Source organism: Synchiropus splendidus, chromosome 3 (assembly GCF_027744825.2).
Source record: "Synchiropus splendidus isolate RoL2022-P1 chromosome 3, RoL_Sspl_1.0, whole genome shotgun sequence".
Lineage (NCBI taxonomy): Eukaryota > Metazoa > Chordata > Actinopteri > Syngnathiformes > Callionymidae > Synchiropus > Synchiropus splendidus.
Genome location: NC_071336.1, coordinates 32255905 through 32279751, shown reverse-complemented (window position 1 = coordinate 32279751; position 23847 = coordinate 32255905). Strand labels below are relative to the sequence as shown.

The following is a 23847-nucleotide window of genomic DNA, read 5'->3' as shown; positions in this document are numbered from 1 at the left end:
TCAGCGACACGTGACTATGTCGGGTCCACCCCGGACAGACTATATGACACACGGCAAAGCAACATGCTCAGTTAAAGCGGGAACAGACAAACGACCAATCGTGAAGGGGCACTTTCCAGATCATCATTTCATTGCCCTCCCTAGCGCATCATGTTACATATGTGGAAACATAGTCAAGCGCCGATGGTCCTAGAGGTCAAAATGCATGAGGATCACTTCTAAACTAGTTTTGAAAATGAGCTACAGCATGGAGACTGACTCAGGAAACAAACTCCTCACATCTTTTATTGACATTAAAGCGCTCAAAATGCGCTGTTTTCGCCCGCTTGTCTGAAGTTCTGACATCACAGCTGGTCTCAGCTGCTGCTTCTCGTCTCCGCTCCTCCAGGAGATCAGCTCTGTGGGCGGAGCTGCGGACACGTGGGCGAAAACAGCGCATTTTGAGCGCTTCAACTTCAATAAAACTCCTGTGATTTCATAGGTTTACTGTGACAAAGCTTAATATTTTGGCAGCATGTCGATCTTTATCCTATAAAAATCCATATATTAGCAGTGTTGTTGTATAAGGCGTCAGACCGTGAGTAAAAAGTATTGGCTTATAGTCTGGAAATTACAGTACTCATGATTAAAAACTGGCGTTTATTTATTGTCACCAATTCAGTAAATGTCAAAACTCCCCCGTTTCTTTCTTCCTCAGTCGGACTGCTTCAAGATTAGCTGCCTTCCTGTTCCTTTTTTTTTTTTTTTTTTTTTGAGCGAGATGGTGGGCTCGTACCACTGACTCTAATACCATCTGTTCTCCATGTTCCAACAAAGTGTGCATGAGGATCTAAGAGGATAAATAGACAACATGTACAAAACGTAACACAACCTTGAATATAAAAACTGGCAAACTGAAGACATGATGTTTGAGCCAACCCCAGGACAATTATCGGACCTGACCTCACGATCACTGCTGCGATCTCGTCTCCCACAGAACCCAGACGACAAGGCATGCGAACAAAAGCCACCCTGAATCAGGTCACCTGGGTTCCTTGGATTCAAACCTGGGGAAAACACCTCGCATTCATTCCAGCATTGACGTCCGACACTCTGCAGCCCCAAAGACTGGGCAGGTTTGCTAACAGAAGCCAGGAAGCTTTGGAACGTTTGGCTCGACAGTTTGAAACAGTTGTTGATGAACGATTTCATTTCTTTTCGCAGTCAATCTGACATTTAAAGCGGCCGTTCCTGCTGACATAAACATAATTGTGAAATTCTTTTTTCAGACGTGCGCGCTGGCCGGGGAATATTGCTGGTGAAGCAGGTTCTCCAGGTGTAAAGGCAGCACTTTACTGGGCCGGACTCCCAGCGGAGAACCGGCGCCTTTTCTGCGCCTCTACTTCTGTTATTAATAACCGCAGCGCCGCTCCTGCCTCGGGGCAAACTGACCTCGCTGTCTTCCACTGCACTGCTGGTTGCTTCGCAGAGAAATTACCTCTGTTTCAATTTGTCGTTATGTAATCAGTGCAGGAAACAGTCCGGCACAACAATAGCAGAGAAACGCAGAGTTCAACGTCTCGTTCGCTGCCGGGATGAAAGGAGAAGTCTTGCTCGCTTCTTTTCCCGTGCAATTACTTCCTTTCTTCATCAGCAGCTCCTCGGGCGAGCTGAGCCAGAGTGGGCACCCGGGCGCTCGCGGAACACTGCACAAAGAGGGAGTTATTTCTAGGCCAGTGAGGACTTTGTCTCATTGTACCGTGACGCTTTTTCATTTAATTCAATAGAGATGCGGCAATATACCGGTTATTAGATTCATCAAAGTCAGTTCAGAGATATTTAAGGGGAAAAAAAAAGACTATTTTCAAGATGACAAAACTGCAGGAACAAAAGTTGCACCAGGTAAACATGGCCAGATTCACCCAACAGACGTACGGAAGCACTGAGCATTTTAAGATTTTGAAAATGGACCAGATATTGACAAGGCGTGTGTAATAACGCCACTCATATGGGGCCCCAGTCGGCAAAGTTTCTATTGATCGGTGAACAATCCAAGGACTGATAACGTCCACACAGCCTCGGAATGTTGACCACTGGATATGTTTGCGATGCTGATGACCTCAGTGGAGAAGTACCTGCGCATCTTCCTCTCTCAGGCTCTGGTATGACTGTGCTTGACCTTGGATCCATCTAAAACCCATAATATTCATCTAATCTTCTATCATCATTTTACTCATCTGTTTTACCGACAACTCAAATATTGGTACTATTAAAAGAGTCTCTAGTTCATGGATACTCACAGTTAAAAAATAAGAGGTATCCACAGACACAAGTCAGAAATAAAATAAAAGTAATGAAAAAAGAAATTCTGAGTGAAATAGAGAAATGCTTCAAAAGTCGATACGACTGTACATTACAAGCCCCTTTTACGCTCCATTTACGTATGAAATACTTACACATGACATCAAACGATGTCACCGTCACTGATCACATGGTTCCATGTGTTCTTTACGTTGTTATTATGTTGGTATAGAGCTAAATATATCGCCACTGGAATAGAGAGAATTTCCACCATTGTTATGGTACGTATTGGTGGTGACAGCAACACGGCCCCCCATGGTTTCTAGTGGTACTGCTGCGTTTGGCCCATATCCATAAACTTTTTGAAGAAATACGGACTTTATATAAGCAGAGCACAGACAGAAGGCTCCGTCCAGATCGAGATCCAGATCGGTACGTAATGCTGAACATAAATGGCCCGAGAGAGAGACAAACACATCACTGGCCTGCTTTTAATACTAAGTATTCCTGACAGACTCACCACAATATTTAGTAAACATCACTAAATTTCCACTTTAGTAATTTTTTTTATGTGTCATATCTGTCTAACTGTATCGTAACAGTTGTTATTAGTTCAGGCCTCGGTGGAATTGAGGGGTTTTATAGAGGCTGGGGTCTGAGGATCAAGAGGCTGGGGTCGGGGCCCGGGACAGGTCTCCTGTCTATCACTCTGTATGTTTTTGACCTGTGGGAGGAAACCGGAGTGCCTAGAGGGAACCCAGACAAGCATGAAAAACGCTCCCTCCAAACATGGATTCTATCGGCAGCACCCGCCACTGCAGCGCCGTGCGGCCCGCTCCGTTCCTCCTCACGGCTCTGGAGCTGGCCCTCCACACCAGAGTGATTTCCCATGCGGCCCCTCGAGGGGAAACAGGGAAGTCTTGTTTGTTTCTTTATTCCAGAATCATTCTTCCTCTCCAGCTCCTCGGGCGCTCTCCGCTAAAGTGCGTACAAAAGACAGAAGAGTGCAGTCGCGGTGGAGTTGCGCCGACGATCGGAGGGAGTGCTGCCCCGGGAAACACTGGCCTTTCATCCCACTCGCTCTTTCAGGGTCAGATGGAGTCATCCCGCCAGCAGGAGCTCCCGTCCTCCTGACAGAGCGGTCCGGCCCCACGATTGTTGTGTAATGACTTATAGGCAGCATCTAAATCAATCCGGCGGGGTCGCACTAACAAGCCACCCTTTGAAGTGGATGATTCTAATGTCGAGCTCTTTGAACTGTTTAAGTGCAGAATGTAGAACATGTTTATTAGCGGTGGAGAGACGGACGATGATGACTGGGGCTCCCCACACGGCCATATTTAATGAGGCCGGATGGAAGACTTATAATGTGCATTCCACTTATACGGTCCCAAACGGAGCCGTCCATGGAGGCTGTACTGGAAACTGGAAATGATTTGAACGGCAGGTTCTTCTGGTTTAGACTAGTTTAGGGTCATCGCCTTTGTTCTGAACCTTTAATTGATAGCCAAGTGAAGTTGGTTTTTTTTTTACGCATTTCATGGTCCTATTTAAATAGAGGAGTTGTCCTCAACAGATGAAGAGGTAGCAATGTCAATGCCCGTCACGTTTGGATTGGACACCTCAGTGATGAAAACAATAGAAAACCTTCCCCCTACGCTGAGATTTTCCCGCAATAACAGGATCAACATCTCGCCATCGAGCCCAGTGTCGCTTCAACTATCGGTGAACCGAGCGATAATAAAAACGTCCTGCAGTGGTGAGGTGGGCGTGCACATGAAACTTGAAACAAATGAAATTCTGTAGAAATAGGAAGCCTTTTGTCATGGCTCCGCTTCCAGGCTCCGAGTCCTGGTTTTGCTTCTCTCCCTCTGTTCCTTTGGCACACGGCTGGAGCCGATTACCCCATGATTACTGTCTTCAAAAACACCTGGGCTCCAGCAACGTGTGCCAGATCGTTGTGTTTGTTTCCTGCCACTTCTCGTAGTCCCTGTGTGTTTTCCACGTTCCCTGGGATGTTTCCTGTGTTTTTTGGACTCCTCTCGTTCCCCTGTGGTAACTCCTGGTTCTCGTGTCTCTCCCTGTGTTCGGCTCCTGTTCTGTTTTGCTAGCTAGTTCATTTAACTCTTGGTTCTCTTGTTTTCGGTCTCTTATTCAGTGCGCTTGCTAGTTCTTTTGTTACCCTGTGTTTAACCCTGCTACCTTAAGTTAGTGTTTTGTTTCTTCGTGCTTCCTTGTGCTCCCTGGTTTCTTTTGTGATTATCTGTCCTTTGTGCTTTTGTAAATCTAGTTCCCTGTGATTTAAGTTCGTTTTTCTCCCGGTTCGGTGACGCTTTCTGTTTTGACTTTTTAGTCATGTTTGTGCACTTCTGTTAGTTTCGTTACTGTTTTCACACTCTGCGTTTGCTCTGTTTCTTCCCGGTTCGGTGACGCTTTCTGTTCTATTTTAGTTTGTTTAATTATTAAATATTCTTTATAATTCCCTCCTGCCTCCTGTGCCTATAACCGCTCGCACTTGGGTCCTACACCATGTCCCCTATACGTGGCTTTAGCTCCCTCGTCCCTTCGTACCCGTGACACCTTTACTTTTACAAGGTCAATAAATGGGTGCTTTTCATGTAGAACAGAGTGATAAAGACCAGCCTTGACGTTTCCACTTCATAATTGTTCATTATGATCTGAAAAATACAGTATTTTCTGACTATCAGTCGCTCCTGAGCACCTATGAAAAATGTGTAATCAATGGAAAAAAAGGATTATAAGAAATGTATTTTTTTTTTAAATCCCTCAGGTGCACCACAAAGATCCACCGGGAGAATCATGTGTATTCATTCCTTTCAACGTGACGTGGAGAGGAATGCAGGCAAGAAGTGAGCCGACTGAAAGACAAGGAAGTAAATGCATTTATTTCACTGATGACCGTAAAAAAACTAACTTCTATTCATGAGATGTAAATAAATATCACTTATCCGCACCCGCTCTCAGCCAGTCCATCCCCCAGGATCAGGGCTGTACATGCAAACTTTACTTCCACAAGTAGCGGTTTTGTTGTTATGATACTCTTGGGATATTTTCACATTTAAACCACCACAATCCAGTCCATTCCTATGATGCGTGTTGTGTTAATGCCGGGGTGCACCATGGACATAATGCTACGTTTCTCCATGACCATGTCGGAAAGTGTGAAATTACATTTAAAAATGTGAAATGATACACCTGAGTATGAGGTGCAGGACTAGCGAAACTTGGAAAAAATACAGTGACTCGTACTGTGGAAAATACAGCCTGTGAGAATAAGGACTTTAGGGACTTTTCCAGGGGACCAGAGGAGTAGACAGACACAGGTTGGGATCTTGACATGAAAGCAGGGAGGGAAGTGAAACAAGTTGACAAAAGGAACTCGGTCTGACTGAACGAGTTTGTCACCTGTGGGAGACTTAGTCAGGGAGGAAGAGATGGTCAGACGACAAGGAGTCAGACAGGCTCGACAGGGGCGGACGACAAGGTCGGTTGCAGTGGAGCAGACCGGGTCAGGCGCTCACAACAGATGGCTGAGAATCTGAGTCCATTGTAGAAGGCTTACAAGTATGACGGACAGGAAGTTGTCATGAGTTAACAGCAAACAGTTGAGTTTGACTCTTTTACATCTACATTTGTTGCAGCTTTATAAACGTTTATTACAAATTAGTTTTAGTTTTTTTTTTTGTTCTATTTCCTGTCAAGGGTCTTCATTTCCCTCTTCCACAGATGTCGGCACATTTTATTATTTTTATTTATTTTACATATATATTATAGTTATTTTTATACATTTGTGATGTTTAACTTTCAACTGTCAAGCTAAGAAGTGATGGAGCTCACCTCTCCATACTGAGTAGGAACTCTCTCAGTTCAGTGAGCAAACACTGGATTGGTCTTCAGCGAGTCTGATATTCAGCTTTTAAAACTGCAGAAGATTAAGGAGGGAAGTCTGGGCCTCTGCTTCAGCTGCGCCTCTCCGGCCTCATATAAGAAGAGCAAAAGATGGAGGGACGCACCTTCATCTATGTTTTTCATCGCCTTTGTAAGTGGTCATAATGTTTTGGCCGGTTGTAATTGTGCCGCATAAAGACACACAGAGTCTCTCAAAACTTCTGCGCAGCAACACAAGGATCTTTTCCTCAACATTGAACTCTGCGATGAACCTTCCTCCGTGACGCCGTGGTCCCATCTGTCCTTTCCATGAGGGCACAGTTCGAGCCTGACGTCACGACGCCATCCTGGCTCCTCCAGGAAAATGTCTCCTCTGTGATAGACACGCATGAAGCTGACAGGAGGAGCAGAAGCTAATGTGAGTGCCGCCGCGGGCACGACGCCGCTCGTCTGCCACCATCTCAGTGCAAGCTGGGTCAGTCTAGCGGGTTCTGTCAACAGAGGACGCTGCACCGCACCCGCAGCTGCCGAAGGAAGAGCTGTGGCTTCCTTTACCTTCGACGCCACTCTGTCAAGGTTCAAGACTCATGAAGTGTCCTCGACTGGAGACGCACTTGGACAGTCCTTCAGGACGTCAGAGGAAACAGCTTGCTCTTCAGTCCATCCCGAAGTGCAATCTCTTCAGTTGCCAAAGTCTGGCCCAGGGGCCCGTCGGGGCCTGGATCAGACCGAGTATTCTGCTCAGCCTGGACCCAATCTAGACAGAATCTTGACACAAACTGATCTGTTTCTCAGGTGATGTTGTGGAAGACATGTGCTTCATTTAGGAACTTTAATTTGTCAAGGTCTGTTCACTGGGACATGTTTATGTCTGGGACAGTTGTGGACAAGCTGCCAAAGTATTTGGTGATCAGTTTTCAGTTCATCTTGAACTGAATATTTGCATTACTTTTCACTTACTTCGCAGGATGTGCAGCCAACAAGGTATCCTGTGTTGCACTGTACTTCAAATGACTTATATGAACTTGTCTGTAATTTGTCTTGTGAAATCACCAGTTTGGACTAATCACATCCCTACATTTGGGATGGGCAGATGAGGTATCATGAAACAGTACTGCAGGGTTCATGAAACAGTGTTCTCATTTTCAGACGCCACTAAGTGAAGCTCTTGAAATAATGTGAGGTTTCATTGAATGAGTTGTTCAAGTCCAAACACTTTACAGCAGACAGCGCCACCTGTTGGCCTCTGAAAATCAGGACACTGTTTCATGAAGCCTCATCGACTCATCACCACTCTGTGCGTCACGTAAAAGAAAGACAGATTGGGGCCTGGTAAGCCATCGGGAGGTCGCACTTTTCGTTCGACACGAAACAATGTTGTGATCCTGGGATGCTACACAGGAAGGAAAATGTTTTGTGCTCAATTGAAACATATATGCGTCAACATGCGACACTGAAGGCTGCCTTTGGCGTCAGTATAGGACACGAAAGTCCACATCTCAACGTCAATATATGACGCCATGGGAGAGAGGATGGATTACACCAGCAGTTGGATGGAATTTTTCAACCAACCATACCAAAAATAAATGATGATGATATGATACGTCACTGCAACACTGCACACTAGTGATGAGGTTTCATGCAACATTGTCCTTATATTCAGAGCTCAGCAGGCACCACTTAAAAACATATATATATATATATATATATATATATATATATATTATTTTTTTTTGTATTTTTAAACACGGCACAAAAGCAGGTGGAGCCAAATGTGCGTGATGACATCATCAAGCTCAGACACACGTGAGGGCCGAGTGTTTGTGCTTCCGTCTGTTCGTTCACACTGTCGAAAGCTTTAAATAGCTCATCAGGCAGGTTTTCTGCAGCACTGACATTTAGCGGCTGGTGCTGAGGTATCGACGGGCCCCCCTGCTGAGCTGCGGAGTCCCGGTGACATCAGCAATAAGCTCCCCACGGAGGTTTCACCGCCAACTTTCTCTCCACAGAACCGCTCTGGTGAAGTCGCGAGTGAGTCGCTCAACTACAATGCATGGATTATCACTCAACTCATTTCGGAGGACAATTTCATCCCATGCCGTTCAGTCATTCATTTTAGTCAACTACATTCCCATATATTTGCTTATATATTTGCTCCAAAGAGGAGGTGACGAAGGCCAGTGGTGGCAATGATTCCGGTCAGTTGTACCGTCAAACTCCAGGTGTTTATTTGAATGCTGCCTTTTTAGACCATTTGAACCAGTTGTGATCTGTTCACCTCATGTTTAGGGATTTGGCTTATCCAGGTAAAAGACTTTGCAGGGTAATTACAAGAATATTACAGCTGTATTAACATGACAACTTAGCGACCGAACAATTACACATTACACTCAATTTTATTCAAGTACTTTAAATACTTTTACTACACTGAGGTATTTATATTAAATGGCAACTTAAAGCTTTTATTGGAGTAGTTTTTGACCAAGACTTCCAGCACTTTGACTCGAGTAAGAACGTTGTTTTAAAAATCATAGAAGCTCAGTGGAACTTCTGAGTGAGTCCCTGTGACTCAATTTGCTTCACAGGACGTGAGTCTGATTCATGGACTTCAATTTAAATCTCTTATTTTAGTTTACCTACAGTGGAAAGGAAGTAACATTTGTTTTACTAGATTTTCATCACAAATACAGACTGACACAAGAGCTAGCAACTTTAAACGGCAAAGGAGTATGTCAGCTGCGCAGTGCTGAGGCGATGAGGTTTTAGTTCGTGCCGTTATGTTATGTATCCAAGTAAAATTTGTAAGACTTTGCAAGGTAATTACAATAATATTACAGCTATATTAAACTTAGCGACTGTACAAACAATTTATAGTAAAGTACTTTTCTACACTTTGACTCGAGTAAGAACGTTTTTTTTTTTAATCATAGACGCGTAATGGAACTTGCTACTCGCTAACAAGCTAATTATGTGATGCTAGGATGATTTTTCTTTTTCTTTTGACTTATTTCATTGAATCAGGGAATCTTACACGTCTGAGTGAGTCCCTGTGACTCGATTTGCTTCACAGGAAGTGAGTCTGAATCATGAAGTTCAGTTTAATTCTTAACTCTTATTGCAGTTTACCTAGGGTGGAAACAGAAGTAGCATTTGTCTAACTAGATTTTCATCGAAAATACAGACCTGACACGTGAGCTAGCAACTCGAAGCGGCAACGGAGGAGTATTTCATGGTGTTACAGTTGTGCTCAACTCTGCAGTACATGTTTATCTAAACACCAGTTGTGTTCCGTTTAACACTAGTCATGTGAGAAAGTCACTGCGGTTTATTCCTGCTTCCCTTTTTCGGAGCGGCGGTGAAGGCTTCCTCCCGTCCCACCACCACCGTCAACGCTCCCTCCTGCTGACCGTCCGCGCTCCAGTCGCCACACACAGGAAGCGGAGCCAAGCGGAAAGGAAGAAGATCCTGTGCGCTAATTAGATGAAGTTTGCCCACTCTCCTTAATAGGTTTCTGCTGAAAAACACGTCTCATGGCAGAAACTCCTTTTTCTTTTCTGGAGAAAGTTTTGGGAAGAGCTCCCCTTATTAGCGCCCATAACAGCCGCTGCCTCAGCTTCATCCTAAAGGCAATTAAAGCGTTTTATTGTGACAACTCCGTTTGAAATGTCCTTCCGCTTCCTTCGGCTCGCGGTGGCTCACTGCTTTTGTTCTTCAACGCTGTTTGCGAGTTGGATTTCAGCACGTCGCCATAAAAGTGGGGCAAAGGCGACCTCATCCAGGAGAAGCAGGAAGTGAGCCTGACTCACCGGCCCTCGCAGGTCTGTTGTTCTACAGCGCGCATTACTAATTCAGCGTCGCGTTAATTGTCTGAAGAGAGGACAGCAGTTCTCTCTTCCTCTCGAGTTTCACGTCAGTGCTGAGGCGGCGGGAGGAAGCAGCACCAGCCGCTCGCAGTCCGATACCGGCATCAGTAGATAAAGCAGCTAAGGTTACGAGCCCTATTTAAGAGCCGCCGAGTTATTCATCGATCTTTCGTCAGTCACAGAGAGTCACAGTCTCACAGCCAGATCCATCACTGAGTCCGGTCACACAGATCGTAACCTATGTGCCAAAGGGTTTTAAATATTTTCTGACGCAAAAAACAGTGAAATATGACGCTAAAATACATTAAAGTGTGTGTCAGAGTCAGAGTGTTTTAGTCATCAGTTTTGACTCAACACATCTGAGTCAGTCCCTGAGACACAAGGGGATTAGACAGGAACTCGGTGCTAGTCGTGGATATGTTGAGTCCGACACATGCAGATTCATTCGCTGTCGCTTTTAGACATTTACATGCAAGAATGAGTCATACGAGCCGAGTTTTTGTGAGACTATTAGCAAGACGGGAATGGTTCTGACTCATGGATCAACTTGGTTCAAAACATCTGAGCCAGATTCTATACCTGGAGATGACAGACAGGAAGCAGAGCTCATGGATGCAAATGTTGAGTCTCACAAAGTTTCTGTGACTCAGTTTGGTGCGACAGAAGGACTGAATCATAGAATCACTGATTCTCAATTACATTTCAGAGAAAGAATCGTGATTCTTATTGAGGCAAACCAGCACTAACTAGTAGATGAGATATCATGAAACAGTATCGCAGGGTTGATGAAACAGCGTCCTGATTTTCAGAGGCCACTAGATGGCGCTCTTGGTTTAGAAATGATGCAAGGTTTCATTGAATGAGTTGTTCAAGTCCAACCACTTTACAGCAGACAGCGCCACCTGGTGGCCTCTGAAAATCAGGTCACTGTTTCATGAAGCCTCATCTACCCTTCAATACTGAGTCGTGAAGCCTCAGCTACACATCACTAGAACTAACTACTTGAAGTAATTGAAGTGACAATTACATTGGCCACTCAACTTCCAACGTTTCCGACAATGTTTGTGCTTTAAGACATTTAAAATTGCAGATTGAATCTACGATATTTTCATTGTAAATTCCGATCTCGCCCCTTTAACATGCCAGGGGAATTCTTTGGCAGGGGACCACTTTCAAACATCAGTTCTGTCTTAAATTATGAGCTGCACCAGCATAGTTGCGTGTGGTAAAGTGGCCTTCAAAAAACACAACCTTTCCAACAGAAAGTAGAAAGAAAACCGAGCAAAATGTCAAGGAGCTACTTAGCTAATAGTCAACATAGGTAACCGTGCAAAACCTGTGACTGTCCTACTGCGAGGCACCTGCTTCTGTCATGGCATTGATTCGATTCATCAATCCCCATTTTCTGTAGAAAGAAACCCTCCGGTGGTCATTGCTGTCATGACACATATAAAACCTAATAGCCACAGTGAAGACAATAAATCTGAGCGCGTCTTGTGCAAACGCGCTGGAAAAAACCCCAACATGAACCAGCTGAATTTAAATGAGATATTTTCCATGTTTTTCCTTTTTTTTCAAACCACATCAGAGCTGCAACGTCTGCGAAGAGCTGTTTTTAGCTCAAACCTCCGGGGACGTGAACACAATGCACATGTGACACCTTCGATCCAGAGGTCGCGGCAGGAAACGTCTCCATTCTTCCTGCCGCGTCAGACGGAGAGGCAATTCCTCCGCTTCATACGTGGCGGCTAATTTCTAATCAGATCGCTTCAGCGGGAGACGTGTGAAGCTGCCGCGTGAGGTTCAGCGTCGGAGATAACACCAGGTAGCTGATCGGCTATTACAGAATAATCGCTGCTGGCTCTTTTTTTCCCACTCATTTGCAACGCAGCGCTGCCTGCCAGCGACTCCAGTGTATCAATTAAAGATTCACTGAAGGAACACACACACACAGACACGCGAGCAGCGATCGGGATTAAATATTCAACATGAAGACGTTGGTCAGGACGGAGCTGTAACGTTGGGAGTCTCGGAGGCCAAAATGTGGCAGGTCGGCGCATCGCCGTCCGCCACGCTCGCGGTGCATTTGGGAAATAACAGGAAGACGAATCAAAGTGGGAGAGCAGAGCAAGTTTGAAAAGCGAATTATGCAGAGGTTCTCAGCGGCTGCTACATCCAGTAACATGCAGAGTTATTTTTAGCTCGGCCGTCAGACTGGAGGAGCAAAGAAACCCCCCTCTGATAACAGCAGGAGGAGGCGTATGCTGTTTTTGGAAATCATCACATTAGATCCGCCTTCGACGTGGCGTCGGCCGCCGCGCCGTGATGGGAAATTCAATCTCAACTTATTTTATGTTTGTCTTGACTGATGGAGCAATCTCTGTGTTGCCGATGTGGGTCTGCCAACAACATAGCCGGAGTCAGGCCTGCCAGCCACGCTCTCATACACATCTAGTGGGAGAAGGCCGTGATCGACGAGGTGCTCCAAGCTCAACTGTCCTGGCACCAGGCGCCAAAACACCGACATCTCAATGAGATGCCCAGTGAAGCGCAGCTGGATGCTGCCACAGCAGCAGTGGTTCTTCTTCCAGTCTCAGCCCCAACATTCAGTCACTCCCCATCACTTGTTAGTACTCCCCCCCCACCAAATAAATAAATACATCATTCAAGAAATCTTGAGAAAATTTGTTGAAAATGTCTGCAGATGGATGGATGGATAGACTGAAAGATGGATGGAAGGAGGGATGATGGATGACAGATTGAAAGAGGGATTGATGGGTGGAGAGATGGAAAGCACAATGGACAGATAGAAGGAGGTATTGGTGGATGGATGACAGATGGAGAGATGGAAGGATGAATGGATAGATGGATGGACGGATGGAGAGATGAAAGGAGGGATGAAATGGATGGATGAAGGAAGGATGAATGGATAGATAGATTGAAAGAGAGATGCAAGAAGGGATGATGGATGAATGGATGGATGGATGGATGATGACAGAGCGATGGAAGAAGGGATGATGGATGGATGGATGACAGGAGGCCTTGGTGAATAGTTGGTTGGATGGATGGACAGATTGAAAGAGGATGATGGATGGATGACAGATGGAAGGAGAGATGGATAGATAGATGATGACAGGAGGGATGACAGATGGAATGAGGGCTTGGTTGATGGATGGATGGACAGATGGAAGGAGAGACGGGATGGATGGATGAAAGAAGGATGAATGGATGGATAAATTGAAAGAGACGGAAGAAGGGATGATGGATGGATGACAGATGGAATGAGGGCTTGGTGGATAGTTGGTTGGATGGATGGATGGACAGACTGAAAGAGGGTGGATGGATGGACAGATAGAAGGAGAGATGGATGGATGGATGAAAGAAGGATGAATGGATGGATAAATTGAAAGAGACGGAAGAAGGGATGATGGATGGATGGATGACAGGAGGCCTTGGTGAATAGTTGGTTGGATGGATGGACAGATTGAAAGAAGATGATGGATGGATGACAGATGGAAGGAGAGATGGATGGATGGATGAAAGAAGGATGAATGGATGGATAAATTGAAAGAGACGGAAGAAGGGATGATGGATGGATGACCGATGGAATGAGGGCTTGGTGGATAGTTGGTTGGATGGATGGATGGATGGACAAATTGAAAGAGGATGGATGGATGGACAGACAGAAGGAGGGATGATAGATGGACGACAGATGTATGGATGGATGCTCACAATTAGTCTCGGCTAGACAACTTCAGCAACGGTCACTTCTGCGCACAGTATTTCACGAGGGCAAATTTGTGAGACCAGAATGAGACCATCTCAAGGGGAGGAAATATGAAGAAATAAAGTAGGTGCCAGGCGACTACAGTACCAACAACAAGGTTTCAGATGTGTGACGTCTTTGAACCAATCCACCTTCTTGAGATGGAAAGAACAATCTCCAGAGGTTCCTCAGTCAGTCCAAGCCAGAGCCGAGCTCCAGCACAACACCACGACATACTTCAGCTGCGGCTGAGGAGCTAAAACAAGATAACACAATCAGCCGCGCTGTTATTGAATTTTAGAAAAGCAGAGACCTGCTCAGCGCAGCGCCGCAGGTGAGGTCTCCCGGGATTGGTCAGTGCTGTTGATTGATTTCCCCTGAAAGTCGAAATTCTGACCTCCAAATATTGTCACACCCACGAAGGTCGGCCGAGGTCGCGCTGCGGTTGCTACGCAGCTGCTGAGAGAAACCTGAGCGCAGCAGGATCGCTCAGGTCAGCAGGACGCCACTGCTGCCTGCACAAATGAGGGGAGCACGTTCATGAACTTTCAGCTCCTTGGAGCCACCAGGTTCAAGACTGCTTGATCGCAGACACTGACCAGCGAGAAACAGCGTCTAAGGAGGACTAAGAAGATATGACTTATTGTCAGGAGTGATCCGGAGCACCCTCTAGATCCAAGGATTTTTTTGGCTGGAGGTGGAGTGAAGCCGCTTGCTGGAGGTTTGCGCTCTCTGAGCGACTTCTATTTGGGGAGTTTCCAAGTGAGACCTGAACTTTTAAAGGCCAGGAGGAGTTGATTCTGTAAGGCATTTCGGAGCGACTCAAATCTTTCTTGGTTCTATGAGTCGCTCGGTTCACTTTCTGAGGACATGCACATTGACCCCTGACTCATTTGGCGACATCCTGTTTGACTCATTCCTGCACCTATTTTGAATCAGCTTGCTAGAGCGAGTCCCACACATCTGAGTGAGTCATCGTGAGTCCCTCAGACGATGGCCCGGGTTTAACTCCCTCAACAAGAGTAAAAGTGCCTTCCAGTCGCGCTGTGGACCAGGAAACTGTCAGTTACGCCCCCTGGTGGCGTCACCACGTGTATGATTTCCAAGTCGTACGCAATCCAAGATGGCTTGTCTCAATGTAAACAGGGAATAGAAGTAAGAAATAGACACAACCTGCAAAATTGTTTGCGTTTCATCCGGCTAGCGGCTAACGGAGCAAGAACACAGGACGCGTGACAACTAGCTTCCATAACTAGAACCTGACTCTGACATCATTGTGACACCAACTCCGGAACGCACCATCAGTCTCAAAGATACTAGAAATACCCGCTGAAGAAACAGGAAGTAGTTGTAACTGAATACAGCTTGACGCTATAGTGGCGTATAAAAGTCGTGCTGAAGAAACAGGAAGTAGCTGTAACTGAATGTAGCTTGATGCTATAGTGGCATATAAAAGTCCTGCTGAAGAAACAGGAAGTAGGTGTAACTGAATGTAGCTTGATACTATAGTGGCATATAAAAGTCCTGCTGAAGAAACAGGAAGTAGCTGTAACTGAATGTAGCTTGATGCTATAGTGGCATATAAAAGTCCTGCTGAAGAAACAGGAAGTAGCTGTAACTGAATGTAGCTTGATACTATAGTGGCATATAAAAGTCCTGCTGAAGAAACAGGAAGTAGCTGTAACTGAATGTAGCTTGATACTATAGTGGCATATAAAAGTCCTGCTGAAGAAACAGGAATTAGCTGTAACTGAATGTAACTTGATGCTATAGTGGCGTATAAAAGTCATGAAAGTTAGCAGATGTTTTTTTTTACTGGTCTTTTTTAATCCTGGAGACACGGAACAGGGAGAGACTCCCTTCAACTTTCAGGGACTCTCGGCTCTCCAGCACGTACCTGAACTCTGGAGCCAAGTGCGGCGTCAGACCGTAGAAAGCGGCCGACAAGGTCAAGAGCCAGCGAGGAACAAAGTTGCCATTCTCACACTCCAGAAAGGGAGCGGACCACTGGACGTGAGTCTTGTCCGGGATGAAACTTCCTGCTCTCCTCCTGTGGAGGCCGGGCTTCACCTTGTCCCGGTGGGAGCCCTGAGCCTCCGCCGTGCGGTTGTGCAGGTGACGGTGATCCGAGCCGCTCAGGTCCTGGAGAACGATCTCGCCTCCGGCCCTGGTCGCTTGGAGCAGCACCTCCGGCCCCGCGGAGCTGAAAGTCAGCACCGCTCGGTGGATCCTGGCGTCTCCCTCCAGGAGGCTCCGGAGCAGCGCGCGGTACCACTCCACGTCCCCGCGCAGACTCTGCTCTCTGGACCTGTTGGTTTGCTGGACCGCGCTGAGGAAGTTGCTGGCGTGGAGGACCGTGTCCAGCGCGGGGCTCATGGACACGTGCGGTGACCTTCCCCGCAAGGAGGTGAGCTCGAACCTCCGCGAGCAGTTGGCGCGCGTGAGGCTGGCGGTGTCGCCCGAGTGCAGAAACGCCGTGACCACGCGCGGGAGAAGCTCCTCCATGTTCTCCCCGGCAGGAGGAGGAGGAGGAGGAGGCGCGCGGAGATGCGCCAGTCGCCAGCGGCGCGTCTCATCCTCCATCGCATCCGCGAGTCCCCCGTTCGATCCGACCACCGACCCCAGCAACAGCAGCAGCCGGAAAACATCCATCTCAGTCCGGGAAGATGCTCGGTGCGACCGCGTCGTGCTGCAGACCCAGCTAAAGCATCGCGGCTCCACTTGTGGGATGTTGCTGCGGCTCCGAAACGACGGGATTCCTCGCTCCCTGGATCCGGAGCTGCGGGAAGGAGGAGTGAAGTGGCGATCCCGACGTCTCTGGAGGAGTCGGCGAGCTCCTCACTGGGGCGACGAGCGCAGTCCGCCCTCTTCCGACCACAACAAGTCGTGGGCAGAGACGCGGAGCGGCGTCTTCTCCGTCAGCGCATAGGACTGAGGAAGACGCGCCGCAGATCCGCCTTTGGCCAATTCTCCTGCCAATCACGGCGGCGGTGAGTCGCGCGCGCACACGCGGCTTTCCCTTTCACGTGCGCTCATATTGTGCCGTTTGAGAACGTCATAAACGTAATTGAATCAGTGTGGAGCTCGCACACAAAGAAACAGTCACTTCCATCAGTCGTATTCACGATGAGCCACTGCCAGGAATAGATCCATTCATCCTCTCCCTGAGTCCCACATGTGCGCGTGCATCCCACTTCCACAGGGCGAAACGCAGCTCCACAATTTACAGTCAAAAATTAATGTTTTTTTTTTTTGGAGGATACTCCAAACTGAAAGGTCCCAGTCAGGCTGAAAAGGAATTTTTTTTTTTTTTTTGGCTTAAAAACACCGTCTGGTGCTCTGCTGCAACCACCATCCTGCTGTGAAGGAGTCCACATCTCTATCTCAACGGTCCCAAAGATGGAGTGAGGTGGAACACAAATGAATAAATATTTTCTCTCAGCAACACAAGCCAGGGTGTTGCCCACGTAGTAGCCCATTTATTTTTATTATTATTTTTTCATATTAAAACAATCTTGTTATGGTTGATTTTGTTTCCTTTATGTCACACATTTTCAGAATCAAAACCAGAAACATTGTATTCACCAAATATAAACAATAAGCAAGGAATTTTTCTACGGCTGATAGTGAGTCTTAAGGAATCGGCAATAATTGTGATGTTGACATTCGGAAAAATGAATAAATAATGGTAATAATAATAATCCACTGGCAGATTCATTCGCTGCTCTTCACAGATGATTTGGATGATTTGCACCCATGACAGATCAGCAGGTGGATGGATGGAATGATAATAATAATAATAATAATAAGCAAAGCTCTCTATATACCGATCTATCTTTGTCCTGACCCTCACCTGCGGTCATGAGCAAGATCCCGGATACAAGCGGCTGAAATGGGTTTTCTCCGAAGGGTGGCAGGCGTCTCCCTTAGAGATAGGGTGAAAAGTTCTGTCACTCGGGAGAGACTCGGAGTAGAGCCGCTGCTTCTCCACATTGAGAGGAGTCAGCTGAGGTGGTTGGGGCATCTCATCAGGACGCCCTCTGGACGCCTCCCTGGGGAGGTGTTCCAGACACGTCCAGCTAGGAGGAGACTGAGGGGTCGACCCAGGACCAGGTGGAGGGATTATATCTCTTCGCTAGCCTGGGAACGTCTCGGGAGCAACCAGTCGGAGCTGATGGATGTCGCTCGGGAGAAGGGCGTTTGGCATGACCGCCTGAAGCTGCTGCCCCCGCGACCCGGCAACGGATAAGCCAAGAACGATGGATGGATGATAATAATAATAATAATAATAATAATAATAATAATAAATAGAGAACGAAGACTACATGATGTATTACGCAGAGAAGACCTTCTACCAACCACCCTGAGACAAAGGCACGCTGCAGCAATGGGAGTGAAAATGTGCAACTCACTGACAAAGGAAATGAACAACCTGAGGGTTTTTAAGAAGATGTCTCTGAAACAGGAACCTCCAGATTACTCTGGAGAAGAGACTTCAGAAGGTGAGTTACAGACTGTAGGACTATACCAAACTGATGGTACCCTTTGGGTCACACAGTGACCTTGGGAGTGGCTCACAGTTGCTAAAGGGTTGGTGACCCCTGACGTTCGCTGACACAGCATATCCAACCAAACAGTGTCGAGAGAAATTCCAGACAGGGCTCCAACCAATGCAGAGTGACTGTGAGCTCCTGTGACGTGCAGCCACTTCCTGTGTGGCCCCTATTATCATCCTCCGCCCTCTGATTCCAGTGCATACAAACAAATGTGTTTTCTCTGCCACCTTTACTCATGTCAGAGGGAGCGTTGGCCGCCTGAAGCCTCTTGGATTCCAGCCCTCCAACAATTCTGTGATTCTTCTACCACTCTCCCCAGAGTAGAGAGGGAGGGGGGGGGTTTGATGGGGCCGGCAGGCAGCACGTCCTGAAAGCGGCGTAAGTGAAGACAGGCGTGACGGAGGGTGACAGCACGCCGGGCCGCCAGGAACGGTCAATGTAAAAACACGTGGAGGGAGTGGTTTCATACCGACCCCAACAAGCCTGTCGCTGCGGAGGCTCCATGATCCCGAGTCAGAGTCAGAGTGACGTGAGGGGTGGTGCTTGATTTAAATGTTAACTCTGTTGATCCCTCACTGCCATTATTTATTCACCACAGCTTACGTGAAACACATGCAGCTCCGCAGTAAATCCATATGGAACTTAACAATAAAGATGGCTGACACACCACAGTAGACTGGAACACAAGAGGGAGCGCAGACTCTGCCAAGCAGCTCACTTCCACAAGTAGGGATGGGATTCGATTAAAAAAATTAATCTAGTTAATAAGAGAATTAATCTCAATTAATCGCAGTTTAATGGTATAAGTATATTTGCCACAAGAAGCCACATTTTTCAATTGAAATGAATTTGGTATATGACTGAATCAAATGATGGAGCCATACATACATTTAAACAACCAAATATTGTTTATTTTGCATCACTTTATAAATCTCGATGGCGGCTATATTCAAGTTTTAAACTAAAGCTCTTTTAATGTCTTGAAAATATTTGTATAAGAAATTCAGGTACATTCAGAGTAGAGGAAACCCTGGTCATTGTGTAGTGAAAAACCTCCCTGAACCAAAGCAAACAGATGCTTTTGTTTGCTTTGGTTCAGGGATGATTCCTCCATGTTTGTTGTTGTTGTTCTCATCCTAGCTGCCACGTGTCTGGTGCATCAGTGGGATCAGTGGAGCAGGAACTCCTGCACTGACAAAGGTTCCCTGTTGTCTGGAGAGCAAACTGTTCAATTAAATTACATTAAATTGAATTTATTTTTTTGTTGTAATTAATTAATCGTAATAATAATGTCATTATTTAATCATAATTAACTCATTAAAGTCCCACCACTAGAAAACATGTAAATATGAAAATGTAGGCATAAATGAGGAAATACATTCATAAATATGATAATAATGCAAGAAATATTGTTATTATCATTAATAGTAATAATGCTACAACGTAATTATTCATTTATTATTTTGAGTTCAGCATTTATTATATCATTTATTTATTATGTTTTTACTTATTTGTTCCTCATACCTTTCCCCTCTTCGCTGACATAAATAAATAAGATTCATTCATGGGTACAAAGTTCACATTCTGATGATATTTTTTGTTTTAATCGGACTGAAATTTATAGGGTTTTTTCTTCTTTAGTTACGCATATCTAAGTCCCACACAAGACGGAGTCTAAATGCATTCGATTCCTAGACACGACCATGACCTGGACACTGTGGTCTGGAGACGAGACCGACCTGGAGAACTGCGACACCATTGTGCTGTTTGTTAGAAAACATCAGAACCAACTCCCAGACCTTCGATCATGGACCACGCCCCCATTATTGTCACAGAGGAAGAAGATGTGACCGAGGCAGGCAGCACCTTGGAAGATCCCACTCCCACCACATGAGCTACCGGAGCTCAGCTGACGCCTTGTTGTTCACCTCTCCATCGACAGGTCCACCATTCGCTCTTCCATCCCTCCATGGTCTGCACTGGTCTGACCCTTAAAGATGGACACCACATTTTGAACTCGTCCTCTCTGGCAGGGGATGACCCAGGTTCAAGACCTCCCCCCTCCAAACATCTCATGAACACCAGCTCAGATAAGCAGCTCCTCTATGTCTCTGCACACAACTTTTCTTTGGCATCTTCGTACATCATTTAATCCCAAACCAAAGTGTAAAATCTGACTCCATCATCTTCACCTGTTGATCAGAACTCAGTCCATCTGCGCAGGTTGTCGTTGTGACGTCAGTGTTGGCCGCGTCCTGATGTTCCTGACGGTAGATGTCTCACACCTCCGAGTCCAACAGGAGGTGTTTGACAGTCACGGCACAGATGGGGCCCCATCGCTCATGCAGGTGTCGTCACCTGCTCGCTGTGTCTCCGTCTGAGAAGAGAAGCGCTCGCCGACTGTCACGCAGACGGAGAGTTTGACGGTGAGTTCGGCCCTGGTGGTGTCGATTTGACTCGGTGATTCAGGAGTGAAGCATCAAGGCAGGAAGCTACAACAGCTGGGAGAGAGCGGAGGAGCTGCTTTTAAGGGCTACAATTCTTCCCAAAGCAGATACAGGATAAAACTCATATAGGAGAGACTCATCTTTTCTTGTGGGTTCTTTTCAGCTTTTAACAATTTAATATATGGCTTCAACGTTATTTATATAACACATATTTTCCAGATATTTTCCTTATTTGCACCTTCAATTGTTTGTCACTGAGACGTGTAAACTGAGCTGCAGGTCAGTGTTTCAGTGCAGTACTACTTCTACAAAAAGATGAACCTAGTGAATGAATCCAGCCTGGAAAATATGTCCAGGTATCTATTCACTCATTTTAATTCTACTTGAAAATCCTTCCTCTGACAAATTTGAGCAAATGAAGGGTTCCATTTTGAAGGTAGCCTCACTGTGACATGTTGTGTTTGCACCCCCTAGAGATCAGAGGGACGCAAACCTCAATCCATCTCCAGCATTTCCTGCAGGGATTGCTCTGGATCTTCACAGATACTGGCTCCTTCTAACGCTGGAGGAGACATCGACGGCCCAGAGATGTGAAATTCATCGCTCAGTTTGGCTTGGTTTCCTTCTGTCAACAAAGCTCAGCAGCAAAACAATAACAAGAGAACAAGACTGGCTGAATATCCTTTTATAATAATTCATATATCATATTCTCCAGAACAGTGCACCAAAAAGACAAAGCAAGTCCATGAATCATCCAGAAAAGAACAGTTAGAAGCTCAGTGGGATTACTTCTCATCGATGAAGATAAAATAACCAAACAATGGAACTAACATTTAGTTAAATAAATATATACAAATAAAAACTGGTGCTGTCCAGGTTGGATATGAGGTGGAGGAGTACCTAAGTGAGTGAAGGGTGGAGTGTGAGAGGAGCAGCCAGATAAGGGCAGCATTTTCAGTCGTGAGTGTTGGTCTGCTGAGGTGAAGGAAGAGCTCTCTCCTGACTCTCGACACCAGGTTCTGGTTCTGAACCGGAAGAACAAGACGAATCTGGCAAAACAGCTTTCTGCAGCAGTGACAGAAGCTTGAGCCGGTGAGAGACTCAAAGTAGAACCTGCTCCTCTCCAGAGGAGTGAAGAAGTTTGAGGAGGTTCTTGTTAGTCTCCTGTGCTCCTCCATGGTGAGGTCACCTGGGTGTTTACACTGTGATGAGAACCGCGAGGCTGACGATTCTAAGAGAGAACAGTGAGTGGGAAAATCTAGACCTGTATCGACTGAAAAACGGATCAAACGCTCCCAAAAAAGACAGGAGTTTCACCCGACCCTTCATTTCCCGTCCACACGAGCCAGTTTTACGGCCAGAGTTGGCCTGTTGTTAACCCCTGTCAGTCACCCGTCAGTCAGAGCCCCCCCGCCCCAGATTCCCCCGTGACCCGACTCATATCTCATTTCACACAGACGCATCTCCGGGTCATTGATTTCTCATTCTGCGAGTGAGAAATGGATGGTGGAGCCTTCATCACCAAGAGAGGATGCCGGTGGCCGCGGCCTGGCGCGCTGGCGCAGAGGTTAAATGTAATCTATTCCCGGAGCTCTGACGTTATTGTCTTCACCTTGAATTAGATCTGCTCTGCTTTGTCTGCCGGCTTATCGAGGGCCGCCCAGGCGCCGCGACTTCATTCAGCCCATTGTTTGTATGAAGATGTAAAGCAACAACCCGCTCATGTGGGACAGAAGCTCCGCCTCTCTTACGTGGAACCAGATCAATGATCAGGACGGATCTGCCTCGTGGAGTCAGTCAGGTCAGGGGCGTCCAGAGTGGAATTTTGCAGAACTGGGATCACGCTAGCAGCACCAAAAAGTTCTGTTCATGACCAAGTCAACAGAAACTGTGGTGTGTTTTGAGGTAGCTTTACTCTGGAAGGAATCGTGACGCGCTGACCTAGCTTCACCTATAATAATATAACTGTCTTCCCAGTGAAACCTCTAGGACTCGGCTGACTCAGAAGTGATCTGATCCTGACCCTTCCTTGTTATTTTGTTGTTGTTCTGGTTCGGGCCTGGTGCTCTTTCTATGTTTGTTGAATATAAAAATGCATTAACAGTGGAGTTGAGAGTGAAAATGAACAATTGTTTCAATAGTGTGATATATGAATGGATGTCCAACAGCAGGAGGAGACGTTCATCCTGGCGCCACTGAAACCCTTCCTCGTTTTCACGCTTCTCTCTGCTTTTATTAATCACGCTTCCTGGCAGACGAAGGTGAGGAAGAGGGAGGAAGAACGATGCCGCTTGGCGAGGAGGAGAGAAGCGGAGCCAGCTGTTGCTCAGAAGCGACGGATGCACGGCTGGGTGAGCACAGATAATTGCAGGTACCAGCCTGTTCCCATCTCCTTAATGTGAACCTGCAGCATAATGGGAGCTGCTGGTGGTTCACACTCGAGGGAAACAGAGAGGAGGAATTCACTGGATCAGACAAGTTTGGTGAAGGACGCGCTCCGCCAGGTTCACTCCTGGTGCTGCGGTGCTCACATCAGAGCGCGGAGGTCACTTCCAGACACACCTGAACCATGACGGGAAAACCAGCCGCACCTGAGCGATGCCGACAGCACAAAGCCACTACTGAGCTTCAAATGGGAGGAACAGGGACATCTAGTGGTGAGTTTTCCCTCGCACTCCTCTAAATATAAACCCGCTACTAGGCAACCAAAAATCCTCTGGAGCTTCAGCACATCATCCAGAGCGAGTGTCGAGGATGTTTCCAGTCAGAACCGCCAGAATGGACTCCGAAACAGGAGAGATGGCACCATGATGACGCTGGGAATCCACCACGTCTGTCAAGTGACAATCGAGCCACTTTATTCCAGAGAAAATTGTTCATAAAATGGTTAAAATTAATTGTTTAAAATATAAAATTATTTGGTACAATTAACACGTGCAGTCCCATTTTGACAGGGTTAAAAAAAAAAGTTTAACTTAAAAAAAGTGTTTTATTAATTGTTGTTGTTGTTTCGGAGTTATAATTAT

The 23847-nt window shown here is 46.4% G+C and overlaps 1 protein-coding gene across 2 annotated transcripts in view; it reads right to left on the bottom strand.

Annotated features, from left to right (window-relative positions):
• The window catches only part of gpr158a (G protein-coupled receptor 158a), a 76208-nt gene extending 59453 nt beyond the window's left edge, over positions 1 to 16755 (bottom strand). For both annotated transcript variants that reach the window (XM_053858837.1, XM_053858838.1), the window contains exon 1: positions 15716 to 16755. In XM_053858837.1, coding sequence (XP_053714812.1) covers positions 15716 to 16470 — 755 coding nt within the window. In that variant the 5' untranslated portion in view covers positions 16471 to 16755. The remainder of the gene's footprint in view (positions 1 to 15715) is intronic.
• Positions 16756 to 23847: the final 7092 nt, after the last annotated feature.